The sequence below is a fragment of the Sebastes fasciatus genome, chromosome 24, assembly GCF_043250625.1.
Source record: "Sebastes fasciatus isolate fSebFas1 chromosome 24, fSebFas1.pri, whole genome shotgun sequence".
NCBI lineage: Eukaryota > Metazoa > Chordata > Actinopteri > Perciformes > Sebastidae > Sebastes > Sebastes fasciatus.
The window spans coordinates 1,483,408-1,501,852 of NC_133818.1; the positions used below are offsets into that span (position 1 = coordinate 1,483,408).

At 42.2% G+C, this 18,445-nt stretch overlaps 3 protein-coding genes and 2 long non-coding RNA genes across 9 annotated transcripts in view; 2 read left to right on the forward strand and 3 right to left on the reverse strand.

Moving 5' to 3' along the window:
* Window positions 1-394, forward strand: part of LOC141763003 (uncharacterized) — a 34,314-nt gene extending 33,920 nt beyond the window's left edge. Inside the window, exon 3 of the long non-coding RNA XR_012592959.1 lies at window positions 29-394. This is a non-coding gene — a long non-coding RNA (uncharacterized LOC141763003). The remainder of the gene's footprint in view (window positions 1-28) is intronic.
* Window positions 395-3,449: 3,055 nt separating this feature from the next.
* LOC141762701 (putative claudin-24) lies at window positions 3,450-4,759 on the reverse strand. Its single transcript, XM_074626702.1, has one exon. The coding sequence runs from the start codon at window positions 4,240-4,242 to the stop codon at window positions 3,565-3,567; it is 678 nt and encodes a 225-aa protein (XP_074482803.1). The 5' UTR covers window positions 4,243-4,759; the 3' UTR covers window positions 3,450-3,564.
* A 1,147-nt stretch (window positions 4,760-5,906) lies between these two features.
* On the reverse strand, window positions 5,907-16,527 carry LOC141762956 (uncharacterized). The gene is made up of 3 exons (XR_012592950.1): window positions 16,132-16,527; window positions 6,920-7,010; window positions 5,907-5,973 (listed from the first exon to the last, which is right to left on the reverse strand). It is a non-coding gene; the product is annotated as an uncharacterized LOC141762956 (long non-coding RNA).
* On the forward strand, window positions 9,139-16,837 carry LOC141762955 (pro-opiomelanocortin-like). Of its 3 annotated transcripts, none has more exons than XM_074627145.1 (3): window positions 9,139-9,220; window positions 10,167-10,299; window positions 16,157-16,837. In XM_074627145.1, the coding sequence occupies exons 2-3, from the start codon at window positions 10,183-10,185 to the stop codon at window positions 16,643-16,645; spliced, it is 606 nt and encodes a 201-aa protein (XP_074483246.1). In that variant the 5' UTR covers window positions 9,139-9,220; window positions 10,167-10,182; the 3' UTR covers window positions 16,646-16,837. The 3 variants fall into 3 exon arrangements, with proteins under 3 accessions (XP_074483246.1, XP_074483247.1, XP_074483248.1); XM_074627146.1 differs by having other exon boundaries at window positions 9,142-9,220; window positions 10,163-10,299; XM_074627147.1 differs by having other exon boundaries at window positions 9,167-9,222; window positions 10,179-10,299; window positions 16,157-16,836.
* The window catches only part of LOC141762953 (protein EFR3 homolog B-like), a 21,557-nt gene continuing 19,666 nt past the window's right edge, over window positions 16,555-18,445 (reverse strand). For 2 of the 3 annotated variants that reach the window (XM_074627141.1, XM_074627143.1), the window contains 4 exons: window positions 17,880-17,928; window positions 17,637-17,743; window positions 16,963-17,547; window positions 16,555-16,758 (listed from right to left, as the gene is read on the reverse strand). In XM_074627141.1, coding sequence (XP_074483242.1) covers window positions 17,413-17,547; window positions 17,637-17,743; window positions 17,880-17,928 — 291 coding nt within the window. In that variant the 3' untranslated portion in view covers window positions 16,555-16,758; window positions 16,963-17,412. The remainder of the gene's footprint in view (window positions 16,759-16,962; window positions 17,548-17,636; window positions 17,744-17,879; window positions 17,929-18,445) is intronic. The other variant, XM_074627142.1, reaches the window with a different exon arrangement.

Sequence of the window (18,445 nt, forward strand, 5' to 3'; positions counted from 1 at the left end):
TTGTATTTTATTCTATTCTATTTTACAGAGAAACATGAATCCTGTCTGCATGATGACAAAATATTGGTAGTTACATATTTCCAAAGTCGAAAAATGTTCACAGACAATGTATTTCATTTTACTTTATTATCTTCTTTTTATTTTTTTAAATAAAATAAATTGTAATTTTATTTTAATGTAATTGTATTGTATTTTGTTATCACATTTTACAGAGAAACATGAATCTGATAAATAAGTTGCAAAATGTTTACTGACGATGTATTTGATTTAATTTTATTGTATTTTTGTATTTGATTTTATTTATTGTAAATTAATTTGTTATTTTATTAAATTTTTCAGAACACCCTGAATCCTGTCAGCATGACAACAACATGTTGGTAGTTAACATATTTGCCAAGTCTTATTATTTAAATAAAGAAAAATTATAATTTATTTATTGTGTTGTATTTTATGTTATCTTATTGTTTTTTAATAAAACATAAAATAAAATTCATAGTATTTTATTCAACATGAATTTAAAACTAAATCCTGTCAGCATGATGATTACATGTTGTTAATTAACATATTTGCCAAGTCGCAAAATGTTCACTGATGATGTATTGTCTTGTATTTTATGTTATTTTAGTTTCTCAGTAATTGTATTCTGTTATGTTATCTTTCTTAATTTTTTTTTTAATACAATAAATTTAATTTGTTTTATTGTATTTTATTTTATGTTATTTTATTTTTACCAAGAAACATGAATCTGATGACTAAATATTGGTATTTAACATATTTACCAATCACAAAACGTTCACTGACGATGTACTTTATTTCATTTTATTGTATTTTGTTATGTTATTTTATTGTTTGTTTGTTTTGTAAATAAAATAAAATAATATAGTATTCATTGTATTTTATTCTTTTCTATTTTAAAGAGGAATTGATTCAATGTTGGAAGTTAACATCTTTGCCAAGTCGCAAAATGTTCACTGAAAATATATTTTATTTTTAATTATTTTGCTGTTGTTATTGTATTTAATGTAATATTATTTTATGTTATTCTGTGATATTTTATTTAATTGTACAGAGAAATATGAATCCTGTCAGCATGATGACTAAATATTGGTAATTAGCATATTTGCCAAGTTGCAAAATGTATTTTATTTTAAGTAGTTACGTTATTTCTATTTAATTTTTTTAAATAAAATACATTTTAATTTGAATTATGAAATTATATTTTAGTTTACTTTTATGAAGATGTATTTTATTGTATTTTATTGTATTTTTTTATTTGATTTTATTTATGTTATTTCATTTAATTTTAGAGAAACCTGAATCCTGTCAGCATGTTGACAAAATGTTGATAACATATTTGCCGAGTTGCGAAATGTTCAATGACGATGTATTGTCTTTTATGTTATTTTAGTTTCTCAGTAATTGAACTTCCACGGCGTCTCTCTGTGGAAGTCACGTGACGCGGTCGCCGTGGTCGACTGATGTGGATCCAGCTGCTGATTACGGGGGGATAATGAGCGTATTGTGAAACCAGAACAAAGGCGGCTCTCATTGGTCGGCTGCAGCAGGGGAGAGCCAATGAGACGGTGACGTTCAGAGTGGAGGAAACATAACACGCGATTTATCCTCATAGAGAAACAAATATATACAATTATAATTAATTACCTGATTAAAGGAGAAAACAAAACAAAAACAGTTCATTATTATTTTCCTACAGACCCAAAACAAACAAAAACAAGCAGCTTCATGTTAAATTTATATTTATTCTGTTGCATCTTTCTTTACAATCATCTGCTGATGATATTCAGAACTATGATTCAAAGCATAATAATCACATTAATCATAATAATCATTCCTCTCTGATTGACTTTAAACAGCAGCTTCTCTAACTGCAGATTACCTAGATTTATTTTATAAAAGATGTATAAAAAAAAATCTCCTTTTATTTTCTGTTTTTTTACTGGAGTAAATTCTGCTTATTATTTTATTATTATTGCACAAACGGAACCAATAAAACAGGAAACAGCAACACGTTTTGTCTCTTTGGCTCCATGAAAAGGAGATTTTTCTAAAGTGGAAAAAATGCACAAAAACAAACATGTGAATGAATGATTGAAACGGAGACGAAGAAATGACTCTAAATATATTTATGGGCTCCGATAAGATGTTAAATGATTCAACTGTTTATATCAGTTTTCAACCGAACGTTAAATTCTACTTCAGATCTTAAACTGTGTCCAACAGTGACGTCCAATAAAAGCACACAGGTGCAATAAAAACGCTTGTTTTCTCAACGTAGTTCTTAAAGAGAGTTGAAATGATGTTTCCACGATTTGAAACTGGAGCTGTGCAGCCAAACTTTGTTCAAACCAACAAAACTTTATTTTGAATTATTGTAAAGATGACGAGCTGGAACAGAGTGAAATAAAACTGGAGTTTTAGGGGTTAAACCAGACAGAAAGAGTTGATCTGCATCTTAAAATATTTGCATTTGAAATCTTTATTTCTTCTCTGAAAGACTACAAGAAGGTTTATACGATGATCTGGAGATGTTTATCTTCCAGCTTCTACTAAAGTTGTCTCAAACTCAGCGATTAACAATTTCAAAACAAACTTAAACCCTGAATGAAGTTCTGTGGGTTAGAACAAAGTCTCAATGTGCTCCGTTCACAACTTCATCGGGAAAACAGGCCGCTTTATTCATTTGACGTAGCCTCAGACGTAGCCTCAGACGTAGTCCCAGACGCAGCCTCAGATGTAGTCCCAGACGCAGCCTCAGACGTAGTCCCAGACGTAGTCCCAGACGTAGTCCCAGACGCAGCCTCAGACGTAGTCCCAGACGTAGCCTCAGACGCAGCCTCAGACGCAGCCTCAGACGTAGTCCCAGACGCAGCCTCAGACGTAGTCCCAGACGTAGTCCCAGACGCAGCCTCAGACGCAGCCTCAGACGCAGCCTCAGACGCAGCCTCAGACGTAGTCCCAGACGCAGCCTCAGACGTAGTCCCAGACGTAGTCCCAGACGCAGCCTCAGACGCAGCCTCAGACGCAGCCTCAGACGTAGTCCCAGACGTAGTCCCAGACGTAGCCTCAGACGCAGCCTCAGACGCAGCCTCAGACGTAGTCCCAGACGTAGCCTCAGACGCAGCCTCAGACGCAGCCTCAGACGTAGTCCCAGACGTAGTCCCAGACGTAGTCCCAGACGCAGCCTCAGACGTAGTCCCAGACGTAGCCTCAGACGCAGCCTCAGACGCAGCCTCAGACGCAGCCTCAGACGTAGTCCCAGACGCAGCCTCAGACGTAGTCCCAGACGTAGTCCCAGACGCAGCCTCAGACGCAGCCTCAGACGCAGCCTCAGACGTAGTCCCAGACGTAGTCCCAGACGTAGCCTCAGACGCAGCCTCAGACGCAGCCTCAGACGTAGTCCCAGACGTAGCCTCAGACGCAGCCTCAGACGCAGCCTCAGACGTAGTCCCAGACGTAGTCCCAGACGTAGCCTCAGACGCAGCCTCAGACGCAGCCTCAGACGTAGTCCCAGACGTAGTCTCAGACGCAGCCCCAGGCGTAGCCTCAGACGTACTCGGATCTGGTTCTGACGGGGGTCCGTCCCGGCCGCACCCTCACCCTCACCCTCACCGGAGGGACGGGGGCAGGTGCGTTACAGTTTTCCGTCTGCGGACACAAACAGGAAGTCAGCAGCAGCGATCCCGCCGCCAGGTGAAGAACTCCCGCCGTCCAGCCGCAGAACAGAGCGTCCCCGAACTCCCAGCGCGGCACCACCTCCGGCACCGACTCGTCGAAGAACCGCACGACCGTGAGGTGGGCGATGTACGAGACCGGGATGAGCCCCAGGATCCCGGCCGCCAGGCACAGCGCCCCCGCCGCCGCCTTCAACGCCCTCTTGCACCGGAGGTCCTCCAGACGGTCATGGCAGCTGTTGACCACGTGCATGCCGGGGATGGCGAGCAGGAGTCCGAGCAGCCCGGCGGCCAGCGTCACGCACATGAGGATCCGGGCCAGCTTGATGTCCGGCGGCAGACCCAGGAGGGTGTTGTAGGGCCGGCACTCCAGCGCCCCGTGGTCCTGCACCACGCAGGTCTCCCACAGCCCCAGCTCGTAGCTCTCCGTGGGGAGCAGGTCGGTGGACAGGGTGAGCCAGGACATCAGGGTGGTGGCCAGCGAGCAGAGCCAGGCCCCCCCGCAGACCAACACCCCCGACAGCTCCAGAGCCTGAGTGCTTGGGTCCATGACGGCGCTGCTCAGAGTCTCCCCGGGTCTCCTGTATGTCTTTACCTCCCACCGCCGTCAGGAGGAGGGGGCTCCTCGCCAGGCCATGACTCCTTCCAGGGAGTATCCTGAGCGGGCTGCCAGCTCCGGCGGCGACTCAGGAGAGGAGAGTCCGAGAGGGGAGCGCTGACACCCCCCCCCCCCTCCCAGGAGAAAGTGATTGGCCGGCGCTGGAAACAACAGCATCATTCAGCCGCCTGTGAGGTCGCCTGCACACAGGATGTCGTTCAAACGCAGACAGGATGTTATCAATGCACACGTCTTTGTTTGAAGTTAGTGGCTGGCGCTGCTTCCCGTCCACCCGTCGCTAGGCAACAGACGGTTTTACATGATGTCTGCTCGGCTTTGTGATGACTAAGTTTCTGTGGTTTCCATGTCGACCTCAATAAAAACGACTTTACTGTCCCGTCTCCCAGAAGGACATGGAACTGTCCCGTCTCCCAGAAGGACATGGAACTGTCCCGTCTCCCAGAAGGACATGGAACTGTCCCGTCTCCCAGAAGGACATGGAACTGTCCCGTCTCCCAGAAGGACATGGAACTGTCCCGTCTCCCAGAAGGACATGGAACTGTCCCGTCTCCCAGAAGGACATGGAACTGTCCCGTCTCCCAGAAGGACATGGAAGCACCGAGGACGTGTTTGTGGTTTCTTCTATTCAAAGTCCGGCAGGTTTCAACAAAGTTCGGTTGCACAGCAGAAGATTTTAGTGCAAGAAAATGGTGTATTTTCTCAATATATGTTTTACAATTAAGTACTACATTGACAAAATAAGCTTTTTTTGTTTTATCAAAATGAACCTTAAAGGAGATCAGTCCAGTATTTAATCCTCTTATCAACATGGGAGTGGACAAATATGCTGCTTTATGTAAATGTATGTATATATTTATTATTGAATGATCAACACTGATCAATAACAGATATTGATCCAGAAACCCTCACAGGTACTGCATTTAGCATAAAACAATATGCTCCCATCATAACATGGCAAACTGCAGCCCAACAGGCAACAACAGCTGTCAGTGTGTCAGTGTGCTGACTTGACTCTGACTTGCCCCAAACTGCATGTGATGATCATAAAGTGGGCATGTCTGTAAAGGGGAGACTCGTGGGTACCCATAGAACCCATTTACATTCACTGATCTGGAGGTCAGAGGTCAAGGGACCCCTTTGGAGCGTTATTTAACCTCCTTCATGACCAGCTAGTCTGACCTGGTTGGTACCGATGCATTCATCAGGTTTTATACTTTACGATGATGCCAGGATCGGACTTTTCTTTTCCTTTCTTTTGGACATTTTTTGAAAGCTTTTTCAAACGGGGGTTTTCCATCAGGCTGATTGAGTTTATTTGATCTTTTTCTTGTGCAGATCCTCAAATCACCACCAGCTGACAGATGAATGTAGTGAATAAACATATAAGTCATATTTATATAGAAATACCCAAATAAAACTGTAATAAATAAATAAACGGAGCTTATTACTCACTCTGCTTTGGCGGCTGGTTTCTGGTATAACGGCGCCTTCTGGTGGACATCAGCAGGAAGTAAATGTGGACAGAAATCTGCAAATCATATTTAGATATTATTGGCTGAAAAGTCAAAGTATTTTGACAAAGAGCTGGAAATACTGACATCATCAGTTACAACTCAGTTACAGGCCTCTGAGCTGGCATCAAATGGGACTTTTGCTCCACTTCTGCAATGCATGGCAACGGTCTGTTATACATAGCAACGGTCTGTTATACATAGCAATGGTCTGTTATACATAACAACGGTCTGTTATACATAGCAACGGTCTGTTATACATAACAACGGTCTGTTATACATAGCAACGGTCTGTTATACATAGCAACGGTCTGCTATACATAGCAACGGTCCGTTATACATAGCAACGGTCTGCTATACATAGCAACGGTCTGTTAAAGAGAACTTCTTAGTGGAAGTAGAGCCTTAAGGAAGATCTCTTAATGGATGTCGAGTGTTAAAGAAGACTTCTTAGTATACAGAGTTCTAAAGAGAACACCTTCCGAGACACATTTTGGAGCGACTGTACAAAATATCATTCACTAATTCAGTATAAATAATATGTTAGCTGAAGTAATATGTATAATTGAGAATAGGACAGTATATTATTTATTTTTCAGAGGTGCAACAAGAATAAAGCTCATCACGATTTTGTCTATTTATGGTACAAAACTCTGTTGTACATCTTCTACCAGCAGAATTTACTCCCTAGTTTGGTTTTCAGTGAAGCCAATTTCCAATAATTTCATCCCTATTTCAATATTTAGATACTACAAACATATTAGATTAGCCCTGTTACCGGGGATATTAAGGGATTTAACATTAATAAAATGAATGTTTTATGGTAACAAAAGTGTAGATGAACATCAGAGTAGCTGAAAACACTCCCAGATAGGGACGGACGTTAAAGACCGCAGCTGGTGAATAAAGTGCTTCCACTCCTGATAATATGTCGTTAGAATGTCTTTTTGTCTGACTGTTGCTTCATCATGCCATTACCTCTTTCTTCCTGCACATACATCGTGTGTGTGTGTGTGTGTGTGTGTGTGTGTTTATGTGAGTAATGGCTTGAATGGAGGGTCAAGGCTGTGAGGGCAGTCTAATGGGTTTATATTTACCTGCTTCCTGCCTCCTCCAATAGAAAGAACAAATAGCCCTTCAGAGAAATGACTTTATGTGATCCACGGACACCGAACTCTGAAGCTTCAGCTGCACAAATGACACAAAACTATTTATATAATGAAAACATCCAATGACTCAGTTTGAGATTTAGAGTTTTATCATGTATTTAATGCCACTGTTCGAGTAATAAACAAGATGAACTATAATAAACTAAAATAATAAGAATTCTACTGTTGCTTAAACGTATTTTACACCAAAATATACGTTTAAAAAACTACACATTTAATGTTTTGAAACAGAATTTGGCTACTTTAAATGTATTTTAAATGTTAAAGAATAAAACGAGTAACACTGTGACACGAGAGAGCGGCAGCGACGTTTTCTATTGGAGTGGCCTAACTGGCCCCGAGCGATGCGATGTGGTGCGATGTGGTGCGATGCGTTGCGACGCGATGCGATGCGGTGCGATGCGTTGCTGTGCGATGCGTTGCGATGCGATGCTATGCGATGTGGTGCGATGCGTTGCGGTGCGATGCGTTGCGATGCGATGTGGTGCGATGCGTTGCGTTGCGGTGCGATGCGATGCTATGCGATGTGGTGCGATGCGTTGCGGTGCAATGCATTGCGATGCGATGTGGTGCGATGCGTTGCGACGCGATGCGATGCGGTGCGGTGCGATGCGGTGCGATGCGGTGCGATGCGATGCGGTGCGGTGCGGTGCGATGCGGTGCGGTGCGGTGCGATGAGATGCGGTGCGGTGCGATGCGGTGCGATGCGGTGCGGTGCGGTGCGATGTGATGCTGCGCAAAGCGCGAGCATCATTTCTTAGTGGATATAGAGCCTTTAAGAGAACTTCTCTGTGGACATATAGAGCCTTAAACAGAAGTTCCTAGTGGATGTAGAGCCTTAAAGAAGAATTTTTAGTGGACGTAAGGCCTTAAAAAAAACCTCTTAATGGACATAGATCCTTTAAGAGAAGCTCCTAGTGGATATAGAGCCTTAAAGAAAACTTCTTAGTGGACGTAAGGCTGTGGCTCAGAGAGTAGAGCAGGTTGTCCACCAATCGGAAGGTCGGTGGTTCGATCCCCGGCTGCTCCGGGTCACATGTCGATGTGTCCTTGAGCAAGACACTTAACCCCAAATTGCTCCCGGAGGCAGAGCCATCGGTGTGTGAATGAGTATTTAGATTAAATCCTGATGGGCAAAGTTGGCACCTTAGTAGCCTCTGCCATCAGTGTATGAATGTGTGTGTGAATGGGTGAATACTAACATGTAGTGTAAAGAGCTTTGAGTGGTCGGAAGACTAGAAAAGCGCTATATAAGTCCAAGTCCATTTACCATTTAAAGAAAACGTCTGTGGACGTAAGGCCTTAAGGAAAACGTCTGTGGACGTAAGGCCTTAAGGAAAACGTCTGTGGACGTAAGGCCTTAAGGAAAACGTCTGTGGACGTAAGGCCTTAAGGAAAACGTCTGTGGACATAGAGCCTTAAAGAGTTTCCAGGTGGACGTAATATTGTTCACCTTTCCCCGGTGGTCCGTGAAATGAGATAAACCCTTAGCAGATTCATGATTAGTGACACTGAGGGTTCAGACAAAGGGAGGACGATGCAGCAGGTGTGAGCGGGTGTAACTGTACACCTCGACCCACAGGTCTGAATCCCGTCTTCCCTCCGGTGATGACATGTCAGTTTGGTGTTAATCTGCCAGACCGGCCGGCTGACATTTAGCACTCAGCAGCAGCACTGAGGCTGTGAATGGACATTTACACGGTGTGTGATTTACATTGGAAAAACTACTACACTCTATAGTTTATCTTTATTTTGTAGTTTTAAGGTGACATTGTTCCCTCTTTTATTTGTCTAAATAAAAAGCTGAAAACAGATCAATCAATATATATTAAAGTTAGTTTCTAAAAATAGCAAATATACTGTAAATCATAAATCTTTATCCTGATGTTAAAAAACTAAATGCAAAAGAATAGAAAATGAGTGAATGAAACAGCTTTTTGAGTTACAAGGTCTTCATGGGAAAGGAATGGTCTGTGTGTGTGTGTGTGTGTGTGTGTGTGTGTGTGTGTGTGTGTGTGGGAGGAGGGGGATGATATTTCATTGATTGTGTGTGTGTGTGTGTGTGTGTGTGTGCGTGCGTGTGCGTGTGTTTGTGTCCTTGACTGACAGGATATAAAAGTCGGCCGAACCGTCGGAACAACAGAAGAAGAGAGAAACGTCGTAAATCTACATCCGAAAGCAAACACCAGCGATAAGAGAAGAAGAAGAAGAAGAAGAGCTGGGACAGTGTGGTGAGAATATTCATTATTAATACCTCTTTATTCATTTTAAAATATCTTTAAAATGTTTGAGTTATAAAACACATTTTAATAAATACTTACAAAAGTCTGAAAATAATTTTAAAATAATTTATAAAATGTTTTTATAATGATCGAATTGTTAATAATAATAACTATTATTATTATTATTTTACATAGTAAGTAAAGATTAAATGTGTTAGATTTAAAAAAAATAACCAAACATTAAAGAACTGAAATTCAAAAGCTAAACACATTACAACACTTACATAAATATATAAATTAATCATGTAATAATGTCATAATTTGTGCAATAAATTCGTCAAAATAAGATTATAGGTATATCTTAAAACAATATACACAAAAACATATCAAATCAAAAGCATATCGTGGTATATCGTGGTGTTATGTATTGTATATTTGTGCAATATGACATCACTTCCATGTGAAAAACCTCCAAATTTAGCAGTTTTAAATGTCTAAGATAGACTTAAGTGGAAGGTGAAGGTGTTCCTTCACAGGTAGGGAATATTATACCTTAAAGTTAAATCGTTTACCATTAAAACATAAAATAATCCTTTAAAAATCTATTGGATTATCTGAAAAATGTATTGTCATAAAGCTGTTTTTTTCTTCGCTCATGGAAAATGGATTGTTTGTCGACAAAGAATAATAATACAGATCAATATATACATACTATAGAATAATTATATTGCATCCTATATATATATATATATATATATATTTATTGTATAACAAGGTTTATCTATATTGTGTAACTGGTTAATTTATTTTAATTGATGAGGTGGTTTATATTACATCGGTGTTTGGTACCGTTCTGCAGCGGATACAGCACTACTTATAATAATTTATAATTCTATATATATTTAAATTAATTATTATTTATACATAAGTCTCTTTGTGTCCTTGTCTCTGATTGGCCGGGGCAGGAGAATGAGTCCTGCGTGGCTATTGGTGGCCGTGGTGGTTATGGGCGTGGCCAAAGGAGCTGTCGGTCAGTGCTGGGAGCATCCGAGCTGCCAGGAGCTGAACTCTGAGAGCAGCATGATGGTAACACAATCATTTACACACTATCAACTGTTTATTAGATTTCACACTGAATACTGACATCTGGTATTACTCTCTACTGACGATAATAATTAGTCTTTTTTTGGTGTTCCATGTCGCTTTTTACCTGTTTATTTCTTTATTTTTATTTAAAAAGATGTATGTTTTGGGTGATTTTCTGATATCGTCGGGAGATAGAAGATGTATATTTTATTAAAAGTAAATCGTACTATACTAAAACGACTAAACACTACTTTCTTGTTGGATGTTCTAAAGCATCCATCTCAGGTTTTTAAAGAACATCCCAATCAGCATCCCACATGATCTGGAAATCTATTTTTAACATTCAGGCGTGTTTGTACAGGGGGATTCAGCGTTAAGCATCCAATGCCAATTCACAAATGTCTTAAGAACAAATCAGGAGTCTGAGCATGTTTCATGAGTCAGTTTTCTCAGTTTTTGCAAATAAATTCATGAGAAAAAAAATAATAAATTTACAAAATATTTAATTTCACAGGTTCACAAATTTCGTGATAATTAGCAAGTAACCTATTTTAAGTTTCTTCTAAATTATTGCCAAATTACCCCAATATTTACCTCAATTTATCAGAAATGACATTATTATAAACATTATTTATTAATTATATTCTGTTATTTCCCAATAGCTTATAATAATTTATTCAATACATTTCCAGGAAAAGAATACAAAGTTAATTAAGAAGTTCTCCTTAAGGCTCTACATCCACTAAGAAGTTCTCCTTAAGGCTCTACGTCCTCTACGAAGTTCTCTTTAAGGCTCTACATCCACTAAGAAGTTCTCTTTAAGGCTCTACATATACTAAGGAGTTCTATTTAAGGCTCTACGTCCACTAAGAAGTTCTCTTTAAGGCTCTACGTCCTCTAAGAAGTTCTCCTTAAGGCCCTACGTCCTCTAAGAAGTTCTCTTTAAGGCTCTACGTCCACTAAGAAGTTCTCCTTAAGGCCCTACGTCCTCTACGAAGTTCTCTTTAAGGCTCTACATCCACTAAGAAGTTCTCTTTAAGGCTCTACATCCTCTACGAAGTTCTCTTTAAGGCTCTACATCCACTAAGAAGTTCTCTTTAAGGCTCTACATCCACTAAGAAGTTCTCTTTAAGGCTCTACATCCACTAAGAAGTTCTCCTTAAGGCTCTACGTCCTCTAAGAAGTTCTCCTTAAGGCTCTACATCCACTAAGAAGTTCTCTTTAAGGCTCTACATCCACTAAGAAGTTCTCTTTAAGGCTCTACATCCACTAAGAAGTTCTCTTTAAGGCTCTACATCCACTAAGAAGTTCTCTTTAAGGCTCTACATATACTAAGGAGTTCTATTTAAGGCTCTACGTCCACTAAGAAGTTCTCTTTAAGGCTCTACGTCCTCTAAGAAGTTCTCCTTAAGGCTCTACATCCACTAAGAAGTTCTCCTTAAGGCTCTACGTCCTCTACGAAGTTCTCTTTAAGGCTCTACATCCACTAAGAAGTTCTCTTTAAGGCTCTACATCCACTAAGAAGTTCTCTTTAAGGCTCTACATCCACTAAGAAGTTCTCTTTAAGGCTCTACATATACTAAGGAGTTCTATTTAAGGCTCTACGTCCACTAAGAAGTTCTCTTTAAGGCTCTACGTCCTCTAAGAAGTTCTCCTTAAGGCCCTACGTCCTCTAAGAAGTTCTCTTTAAGGCTCTACGTCCACTAAGAAGTTCTCTTTAAGGCTCTACGTCCACTAAGAAGTTCTCCTTAAGGCCCTACGTCCTCTAAGAAGTTCTCTTTAAGGCTCTACGTCCACTAAGAAGTTCTCCTTAAGGCTCTACGTCCTCTAAGAAGTTCTCCTTAAGGCCCTACGTCCTCTAAGAAGTTCTCTTTAAGGCTCTACGTCCACTAAGAAGTTCTCCTTAAGGCTCTACGTCCTCTAAGAAGTTCTCCTTAAGGCCCTACGTCCTCTAAGAAGTTCTCCTTAAGGCCCTACGTCCTCTAAGAAGTTCTCTTTAAGGCTCTACGTCCACTAAGAAGTTCTCTTTAAGGTCCTACGTCCACTAAGAAGTTCTCTTTAAGGCCCTACGTCCTCTAAGAAGTTCTCTTTAAGGCTCTACGTCCTCTAAGAAGTTCTCTTTAAGGCCCTACGTCCACTAAGAAGTTCTCCTTAAGGCCCTACGTCCTCTAAGAAGTTCTCTTTAAGGCTCTACGTCCACTAAGAAGTTTTCTTTAAGGCTCTACATCCCTCAAGAGGTCTTCTTTAAGGCTCTACGTCCACTAAGAAGTTCTCTTTAAGGCTCTACGTCCACTAAGAAGTTTTCTTTAAGGCTCTACATCCCTTAAGAGGTCTTCTTTAAGGCTCTACGTCCACTAAGAAGTTCTCTTTAAGGCTCTACGTCCACTAAGAAGTTCTCCTTAAGGCACTACGTCCTCTAAGAAGTTCTCTTTAAGGCCCTACGTCCTCTAAGAAGTTCTCCTTAAGGCCCTACGTCCTCTAAGAAGTTCTCTTTAAGGCTCTACGTCCACTAAGAAGTTTTCTTTAAGGCTCTACATCCCTTAAGAGGTCTTCTTTAAGGCTCTACGTCCACTAAGAAGTTCTCTTTAAGGCTCTACGTCCACTAAGAAGTTCTCCTTAAGGCCCTACGTCCTCTAAGAAGTTCTCCTTAAGGCCCTACGTCCTCTAAGAAGTTCTCTTTAAGGCCCTACGTCCTCTAAGAAGTTCTCCTTAAGGCCCTACGTCCTCTAAGAAGTTCTCTTTAAGGCTCTACGTCCACTAAGAAGTTTTCTTTAAGGCTCTACATCCCTTAAGAGGTCTTCTTTAAGGCTCTACGTCCACTAAGAAGTTCTCTTTAAGGCTCTACGTCCACTAAGAAGTTTTCTTTAAGGCTCTACATCCCTTAAGAGGTCTTCTTTAAGGCTCTACGTCCACTAAGAAGTTCTCTTTAAGGCTCTACGTCCACTAAGAAGTTCTCCTTAAGGCCCTACGTCCTCTAAGAAGTTCTCTTTAAGGCCCTACGTCCTCTAAGAAGTTCTCCTTAAGGCCCTACGTCCTCTAAGAAGTTCTCTTTAAGGCTCTACGTCCACTAAGAAGTTTTCTTTAAGGCTCTACATCCCTTAAGAGGTCTTCTTTAAGGCTCTACGTCCACTAAGAAGTTCTCTTTAAGGCTCTACGTCCACTAAGAAGTTCTCCTTAAGGCCCTACGTCCTCTAAGAAGTTCTCCTTAAGGCCCTACGTCCTCTAAGAAGTTCTCCTTAAGGCCCTACGTCCTCTAAGAAGTTCTCTTTAAGGCTCTACGTCCACTAAGAAGTTTTCTTTAAGGCTCTACATCCCTTAAGAGGTCTTCTTTAAGGCTCTACGTCCACTAAGAAGTTCTCTTTAAGGCTCTACGTCCACTAAGAAGTTCTCTTTAAGGCTCTACGTCCACTAAGAAGTTTTCTTTAAGGCTCTACATCCCTTAAGAGGTCTTCTTTAAGGCTCTACGTCCACTAAGAAGTTCTCTTTAAGGCTCTACGTCCACTAAGAAGTTCTCCTTAAGGCTCTACGTCCTCTAAGAAGTTCTCCTTAAGGCCCTACGTCCTCTACGAAGTTCTCTTTAAAGGTCACATATTATGCTCATTTCCAGGTTCATAGATGTATTTTAATGTTGCACTAGAACATGTTTACATGCTGCAATGTTCAAAAAACCCTTTATTCTTCTCATACTGCAGCCTGAGTCTGCCTGCCTCAGAGACTAATTCAGCCTCTGTCTGAAAACCACTGATTCACAGCCTGTCTCCTCCCACTCTGCTCTGATTGGTCAGCGTTTTCTGTCAATCAAACTTCCTCAACAACAACAGCGTCACCCTCCCCCTCCCTCCCGGAGAAGCTCTCTCTCTCTCTCTCTCTCTCTCTCTCTCTCTCTCTCTCTCTCTCTAGAGAGAGAGAGAGAGAGAGAGAGAGAGAGAGAGCGAGAGAGAGAGAGAGAGAGAGAGAGAGGGAGAGGAGTGGAGAGATAGCAGCTAGAATAGAGCTTATAAACCACTTTAAAGTTTATAAAGCAGAAACTTCACCCAGCGCACGTTACCGGAGGAATCTGATCAGAAATCGGCGACACATGATGAACATCTGCGGTCCAGATTCCAGGTTTTCCTGACGGTTTCTCTCAGGTAAATAATACTATTTATATCTCTGTTAGTTAGCTCAGTGTTTACCTCATGCATCAACTCTGTAAACCGTAAACATACACTCTGTTTTACGTCTGTCTTTACAGATCCATCTGTGAGAAATGACCGACAGAATCATCCCAGAGGAGAGCAGACAGCTGAAAGCAGATAGCTGTGAGCAGACAGCTGAGAGCAGACAGCTGAGAGCAGACAGCTGAGAGCAGATAGCTGAGAGCAGATAGCTGAGAGCAGACAGCTGTGAGCAGACAGCTGTGAGCAGACAGCTGAGAGCAGATAGCTGAGAGCAGATAGCTGAGAGCAGACAGCTGAGAGCAGACAGCTGAGAGCAGATAGCTGTGAGCAGACAGCTGAGAGCAGACAGCTGTGAGCAGACAGCTGAGAGCAGATAGCTGTGAGCAGACAGCTGAGAGCAGATAGCTGAGAGCAGACAGCTGAGAGCAGACAGCTGAGAGCAGATAGCTGAGAGCAGACAGCTGAGAGCAGATAGCTGTGAGCAGACAGCTGAGAGCAGATAGCTGAGAGCAGACAGCTGTGAGCAGACAGCTGAGAGCAGATAGCTGAGAGCAGACAGCTGAGAGCAGACAGCTGAGAGCAGACAGCTGAGAGCAGATAGCTGAGAGCAGATGGGAGATACAGAGCTAACCCGTTAGCATGTAGCTACATGCTAACGGGTTAGCTACATGCTACCACTATGAGACGGTGTGTAAACACAGCGACCATCAGGGTGGAAAATAGAAGATGTGAAACAGTAGTCAGTTCATTATTTCTGCTAAAAGATAAATGTATGGAAGATCAGAGTAATGGTATATTAGTTACAGTAGTAGCTGTCTCTGTGTTACCATGACTACAGACCACCGGAGCTTAGCTTACCATAGTTTACCAGAGCTGAAGACTTTCTCCTGTACCATGTTAACATAACTAACTAACAGGTGAGATGATTACAAATGCTGTGAATAATTAATATTGTCATCTGTCAACTCAAATAAAGTTTGACTGTGAAACAGAAATGTGTTGTGTTGCTTGCAAGTCACTATTTACTACCTGTAATCTGCTACATGCATGACATCAAATATATATAATATATAAATATCATCTGTTTAAACAGTGTAATTACATAAAGCCTTTGTGAAAGAACATGTTATATTTAGATGATGGGAGTACATGAAGCCTGTTCTGCTGGTTCTTGCAGACTTTGCTCAAGTTCGGTTGAGGAGGAGAGACAGTGACGCGCTGTGGGGCGGGGTCAGCTACTGAAGGTTCTCTCTGGTTCGACCAGGAAACCCTTACATGGCTTGCATTTCTCTAATGACGTCAGAAGAGAAGGGAAAAAAGCGATTTTTTTTTCTGCACCCATTTCCGGACAAACGGAGGAGGAGAAAAAGAGAGGATGGTCTTTTATGATACTATGGTGGCCTGTAGACACACTGGGGACAGATATTGATGTTCAAAAGACATGGAAAAGTGCATTTTGCATAATAGGTGACCTTTAAGGCTCTACATCCACTAAGGAGTTCTCCTTAAGGCTCTACATCCCTTAAGAGGTCTTCTTTAAGGCCCTACGTCCACTAAGAAGCTCTCTTTAAGGGTCTACATAAATTTCAAATAGGTTACTTGCTAATTATCACCTAATTACCAATCTGCAGACCTGTAACATGAAGTGTGAGCAATATTTCATATTTCCTACCTCGCCTTCTGATCTTCTCCTGCAGGAGTGCATCCAGCTTTGTCACTCCGACCTCACCGCCGAGACCCCCGTCATCCCAGGCAACGCCCACCTCCAACCGCCTCCTCCGTCAGACTCCTCCTCCTCCCTTCAGGCCAAACGCTCCTACTCCATGGAGCACTTCCGCTGGGGGAAGCCCGTCGGCCGCAAACGCCGCCCGGTCAAAGTCTACACCTCCAACGGCGTGGAGGAGGAGTCCGCCGAGGTGTTCCCTGGAGAGATGAGGAGGCGGGAGCTGGCCAGTGAGCTGCTGGCGGCGGTGAAGGAGGAGGAGGAGGTGATGGAGGAGCAGCTTCTGGGCGGCGTCCAGGAGAAGAAGGACGGTTCGTACCAGATGAAGCACTTCCGCTGGAGCGGCCCGCCGGCCAGCAAACGTTACGGCGGCTTCATGAAGAGCTGGGACGAACGCAGCCAGAGGCCTCTGCTCACGCTCTTCAGAAACGTCATCAACAGAGACGGACAGCAGCAGAAGTGAGACCAAGACGGACGAGGACTTTTTACACAGGCAGCGAAGACTTCTCATTGGACCAGGGGAAGCTCGTTAGCAGACTAATTAGTCGACCAATAAGAAGCTCTGATCCTGAATGACTGAAAGAGATAGAGATAGAGACAGGGTGAGAAAGACGTTTTGATATTTATGTACATAACTGTAAATGACATGAAAACATAAAAGAGTTATTTGCAAGCAAAAGAAGAATCTGTCTCTTTTCTACGGTTACACAACATGCACTTCAAATCTGAAATCTTCATTTAAAAAAACACTAATTAATTATCCCATAATTAATGTCTTACCTGAAACTCCCCCCAGACGTCAGCGGTACATCCAGCATGTGTTTACAATAAGAACAACGGAAGATTTATCACTTGAATTCATCGTGATTTATTTTTTTTAACAATAATAAGATACTAAAGACTCAATTATACAAAAGTGAGGAAAACACCTAAAGTTATCTTCAAACACATGAACAGAGTTAACAAAAGCAGAAGGAAGGACTGATCTGCTGCCAGGTGACAAAATGTGTAAATTATGATTTGTAAACTTTGACATGCAGACAATCAAATAATACGTTTTACGAGTGCAGATTTAAAAACAGAAAACACCACAGAAGGTCAATCAGAAAAATATCTTTTAGGGACAAAACAGCAGCAACGAAACATGATTCATGCATCATCTAAGCTTCTCTCCTACCTCCTTGCCTCCTCTCCTACCTCCTCATGACATTAAGTAAGGAGAGAGAGCGTCTAATAGACACACAGGTCAGGAAACTTCATCTCGTGGAGAGGAGTAGAGCGACGCGGCGAGTGTCCGGACGGAGACGGAGGAGGACGGATGATCAAATCAAAGATTTGGTCCAGTTTAGACTGAAGCAGAGACGTCTGCAAACACAGGAAACACGGTTTAGTAGTACTTAGTTTCAGGTGGTCTACAGAGGGACACAGTATCTCAGAGGTCAGAGGTCACTCACCCTGGCTCCACAGTGAGCAGCGATTTCCTCGAACGGCGCCGTCTGAAACCTCTCCACCACCTGCATCCTCCTCCTCCTCTCCTCCTCCTCCACGCTCCCTCGATCGTCTGCACAACAACAACCATCGGACAAAGAGAACGAGACATTTTATCCACAGTGACGCTGCCGAGCCGGCATGGTGACAACGCCGAGCCGACATGGTGACAACGCCGAGCCGACATGGTGACAGAACCGATCACTTACCGATGGCGTTCTTCAGTGTCTCAAAAGTGATCTGCTCCGTCTGAGGTCTCTACAGAAGAGAGAGATGTCAAACAGACAGACAGATGGAGAGACAGATAGAAAACAGCCACAAAGAGACACAAAACAACCACAAAGAGACATAAAACAGCCACAGAGTCACAAAACAGCCACAATGAGACGTAAAACAGCCACAAAGAGACATAAAACAGCCACAAAGAGACATAAAACAGCCACAGAGTCACAAAACAGCCACAATGAGACGTAAAACAGCCACAAAGAGACACAAAACAACCACAAAGAGACACAAAACAGCCACAAAGAGACACAAAACAGCCACAAAGAGACACAAAACAGCCACAAAGAGACACAAAACAACCACAAAGAGACATAAAACAGCCACAGAGTCACAAAACAGCCACAATGAGACGTAAAACAGCCACAAAGAGACATAAAACAGCCACAAAGAGACACAAAACAACCACAAAGAGACACAAAACAACCACAAAGAGAAGTAAAACAGCCACAAAGAGACACAAAACAGCCACAATGAGACGTAAAACAGCCAC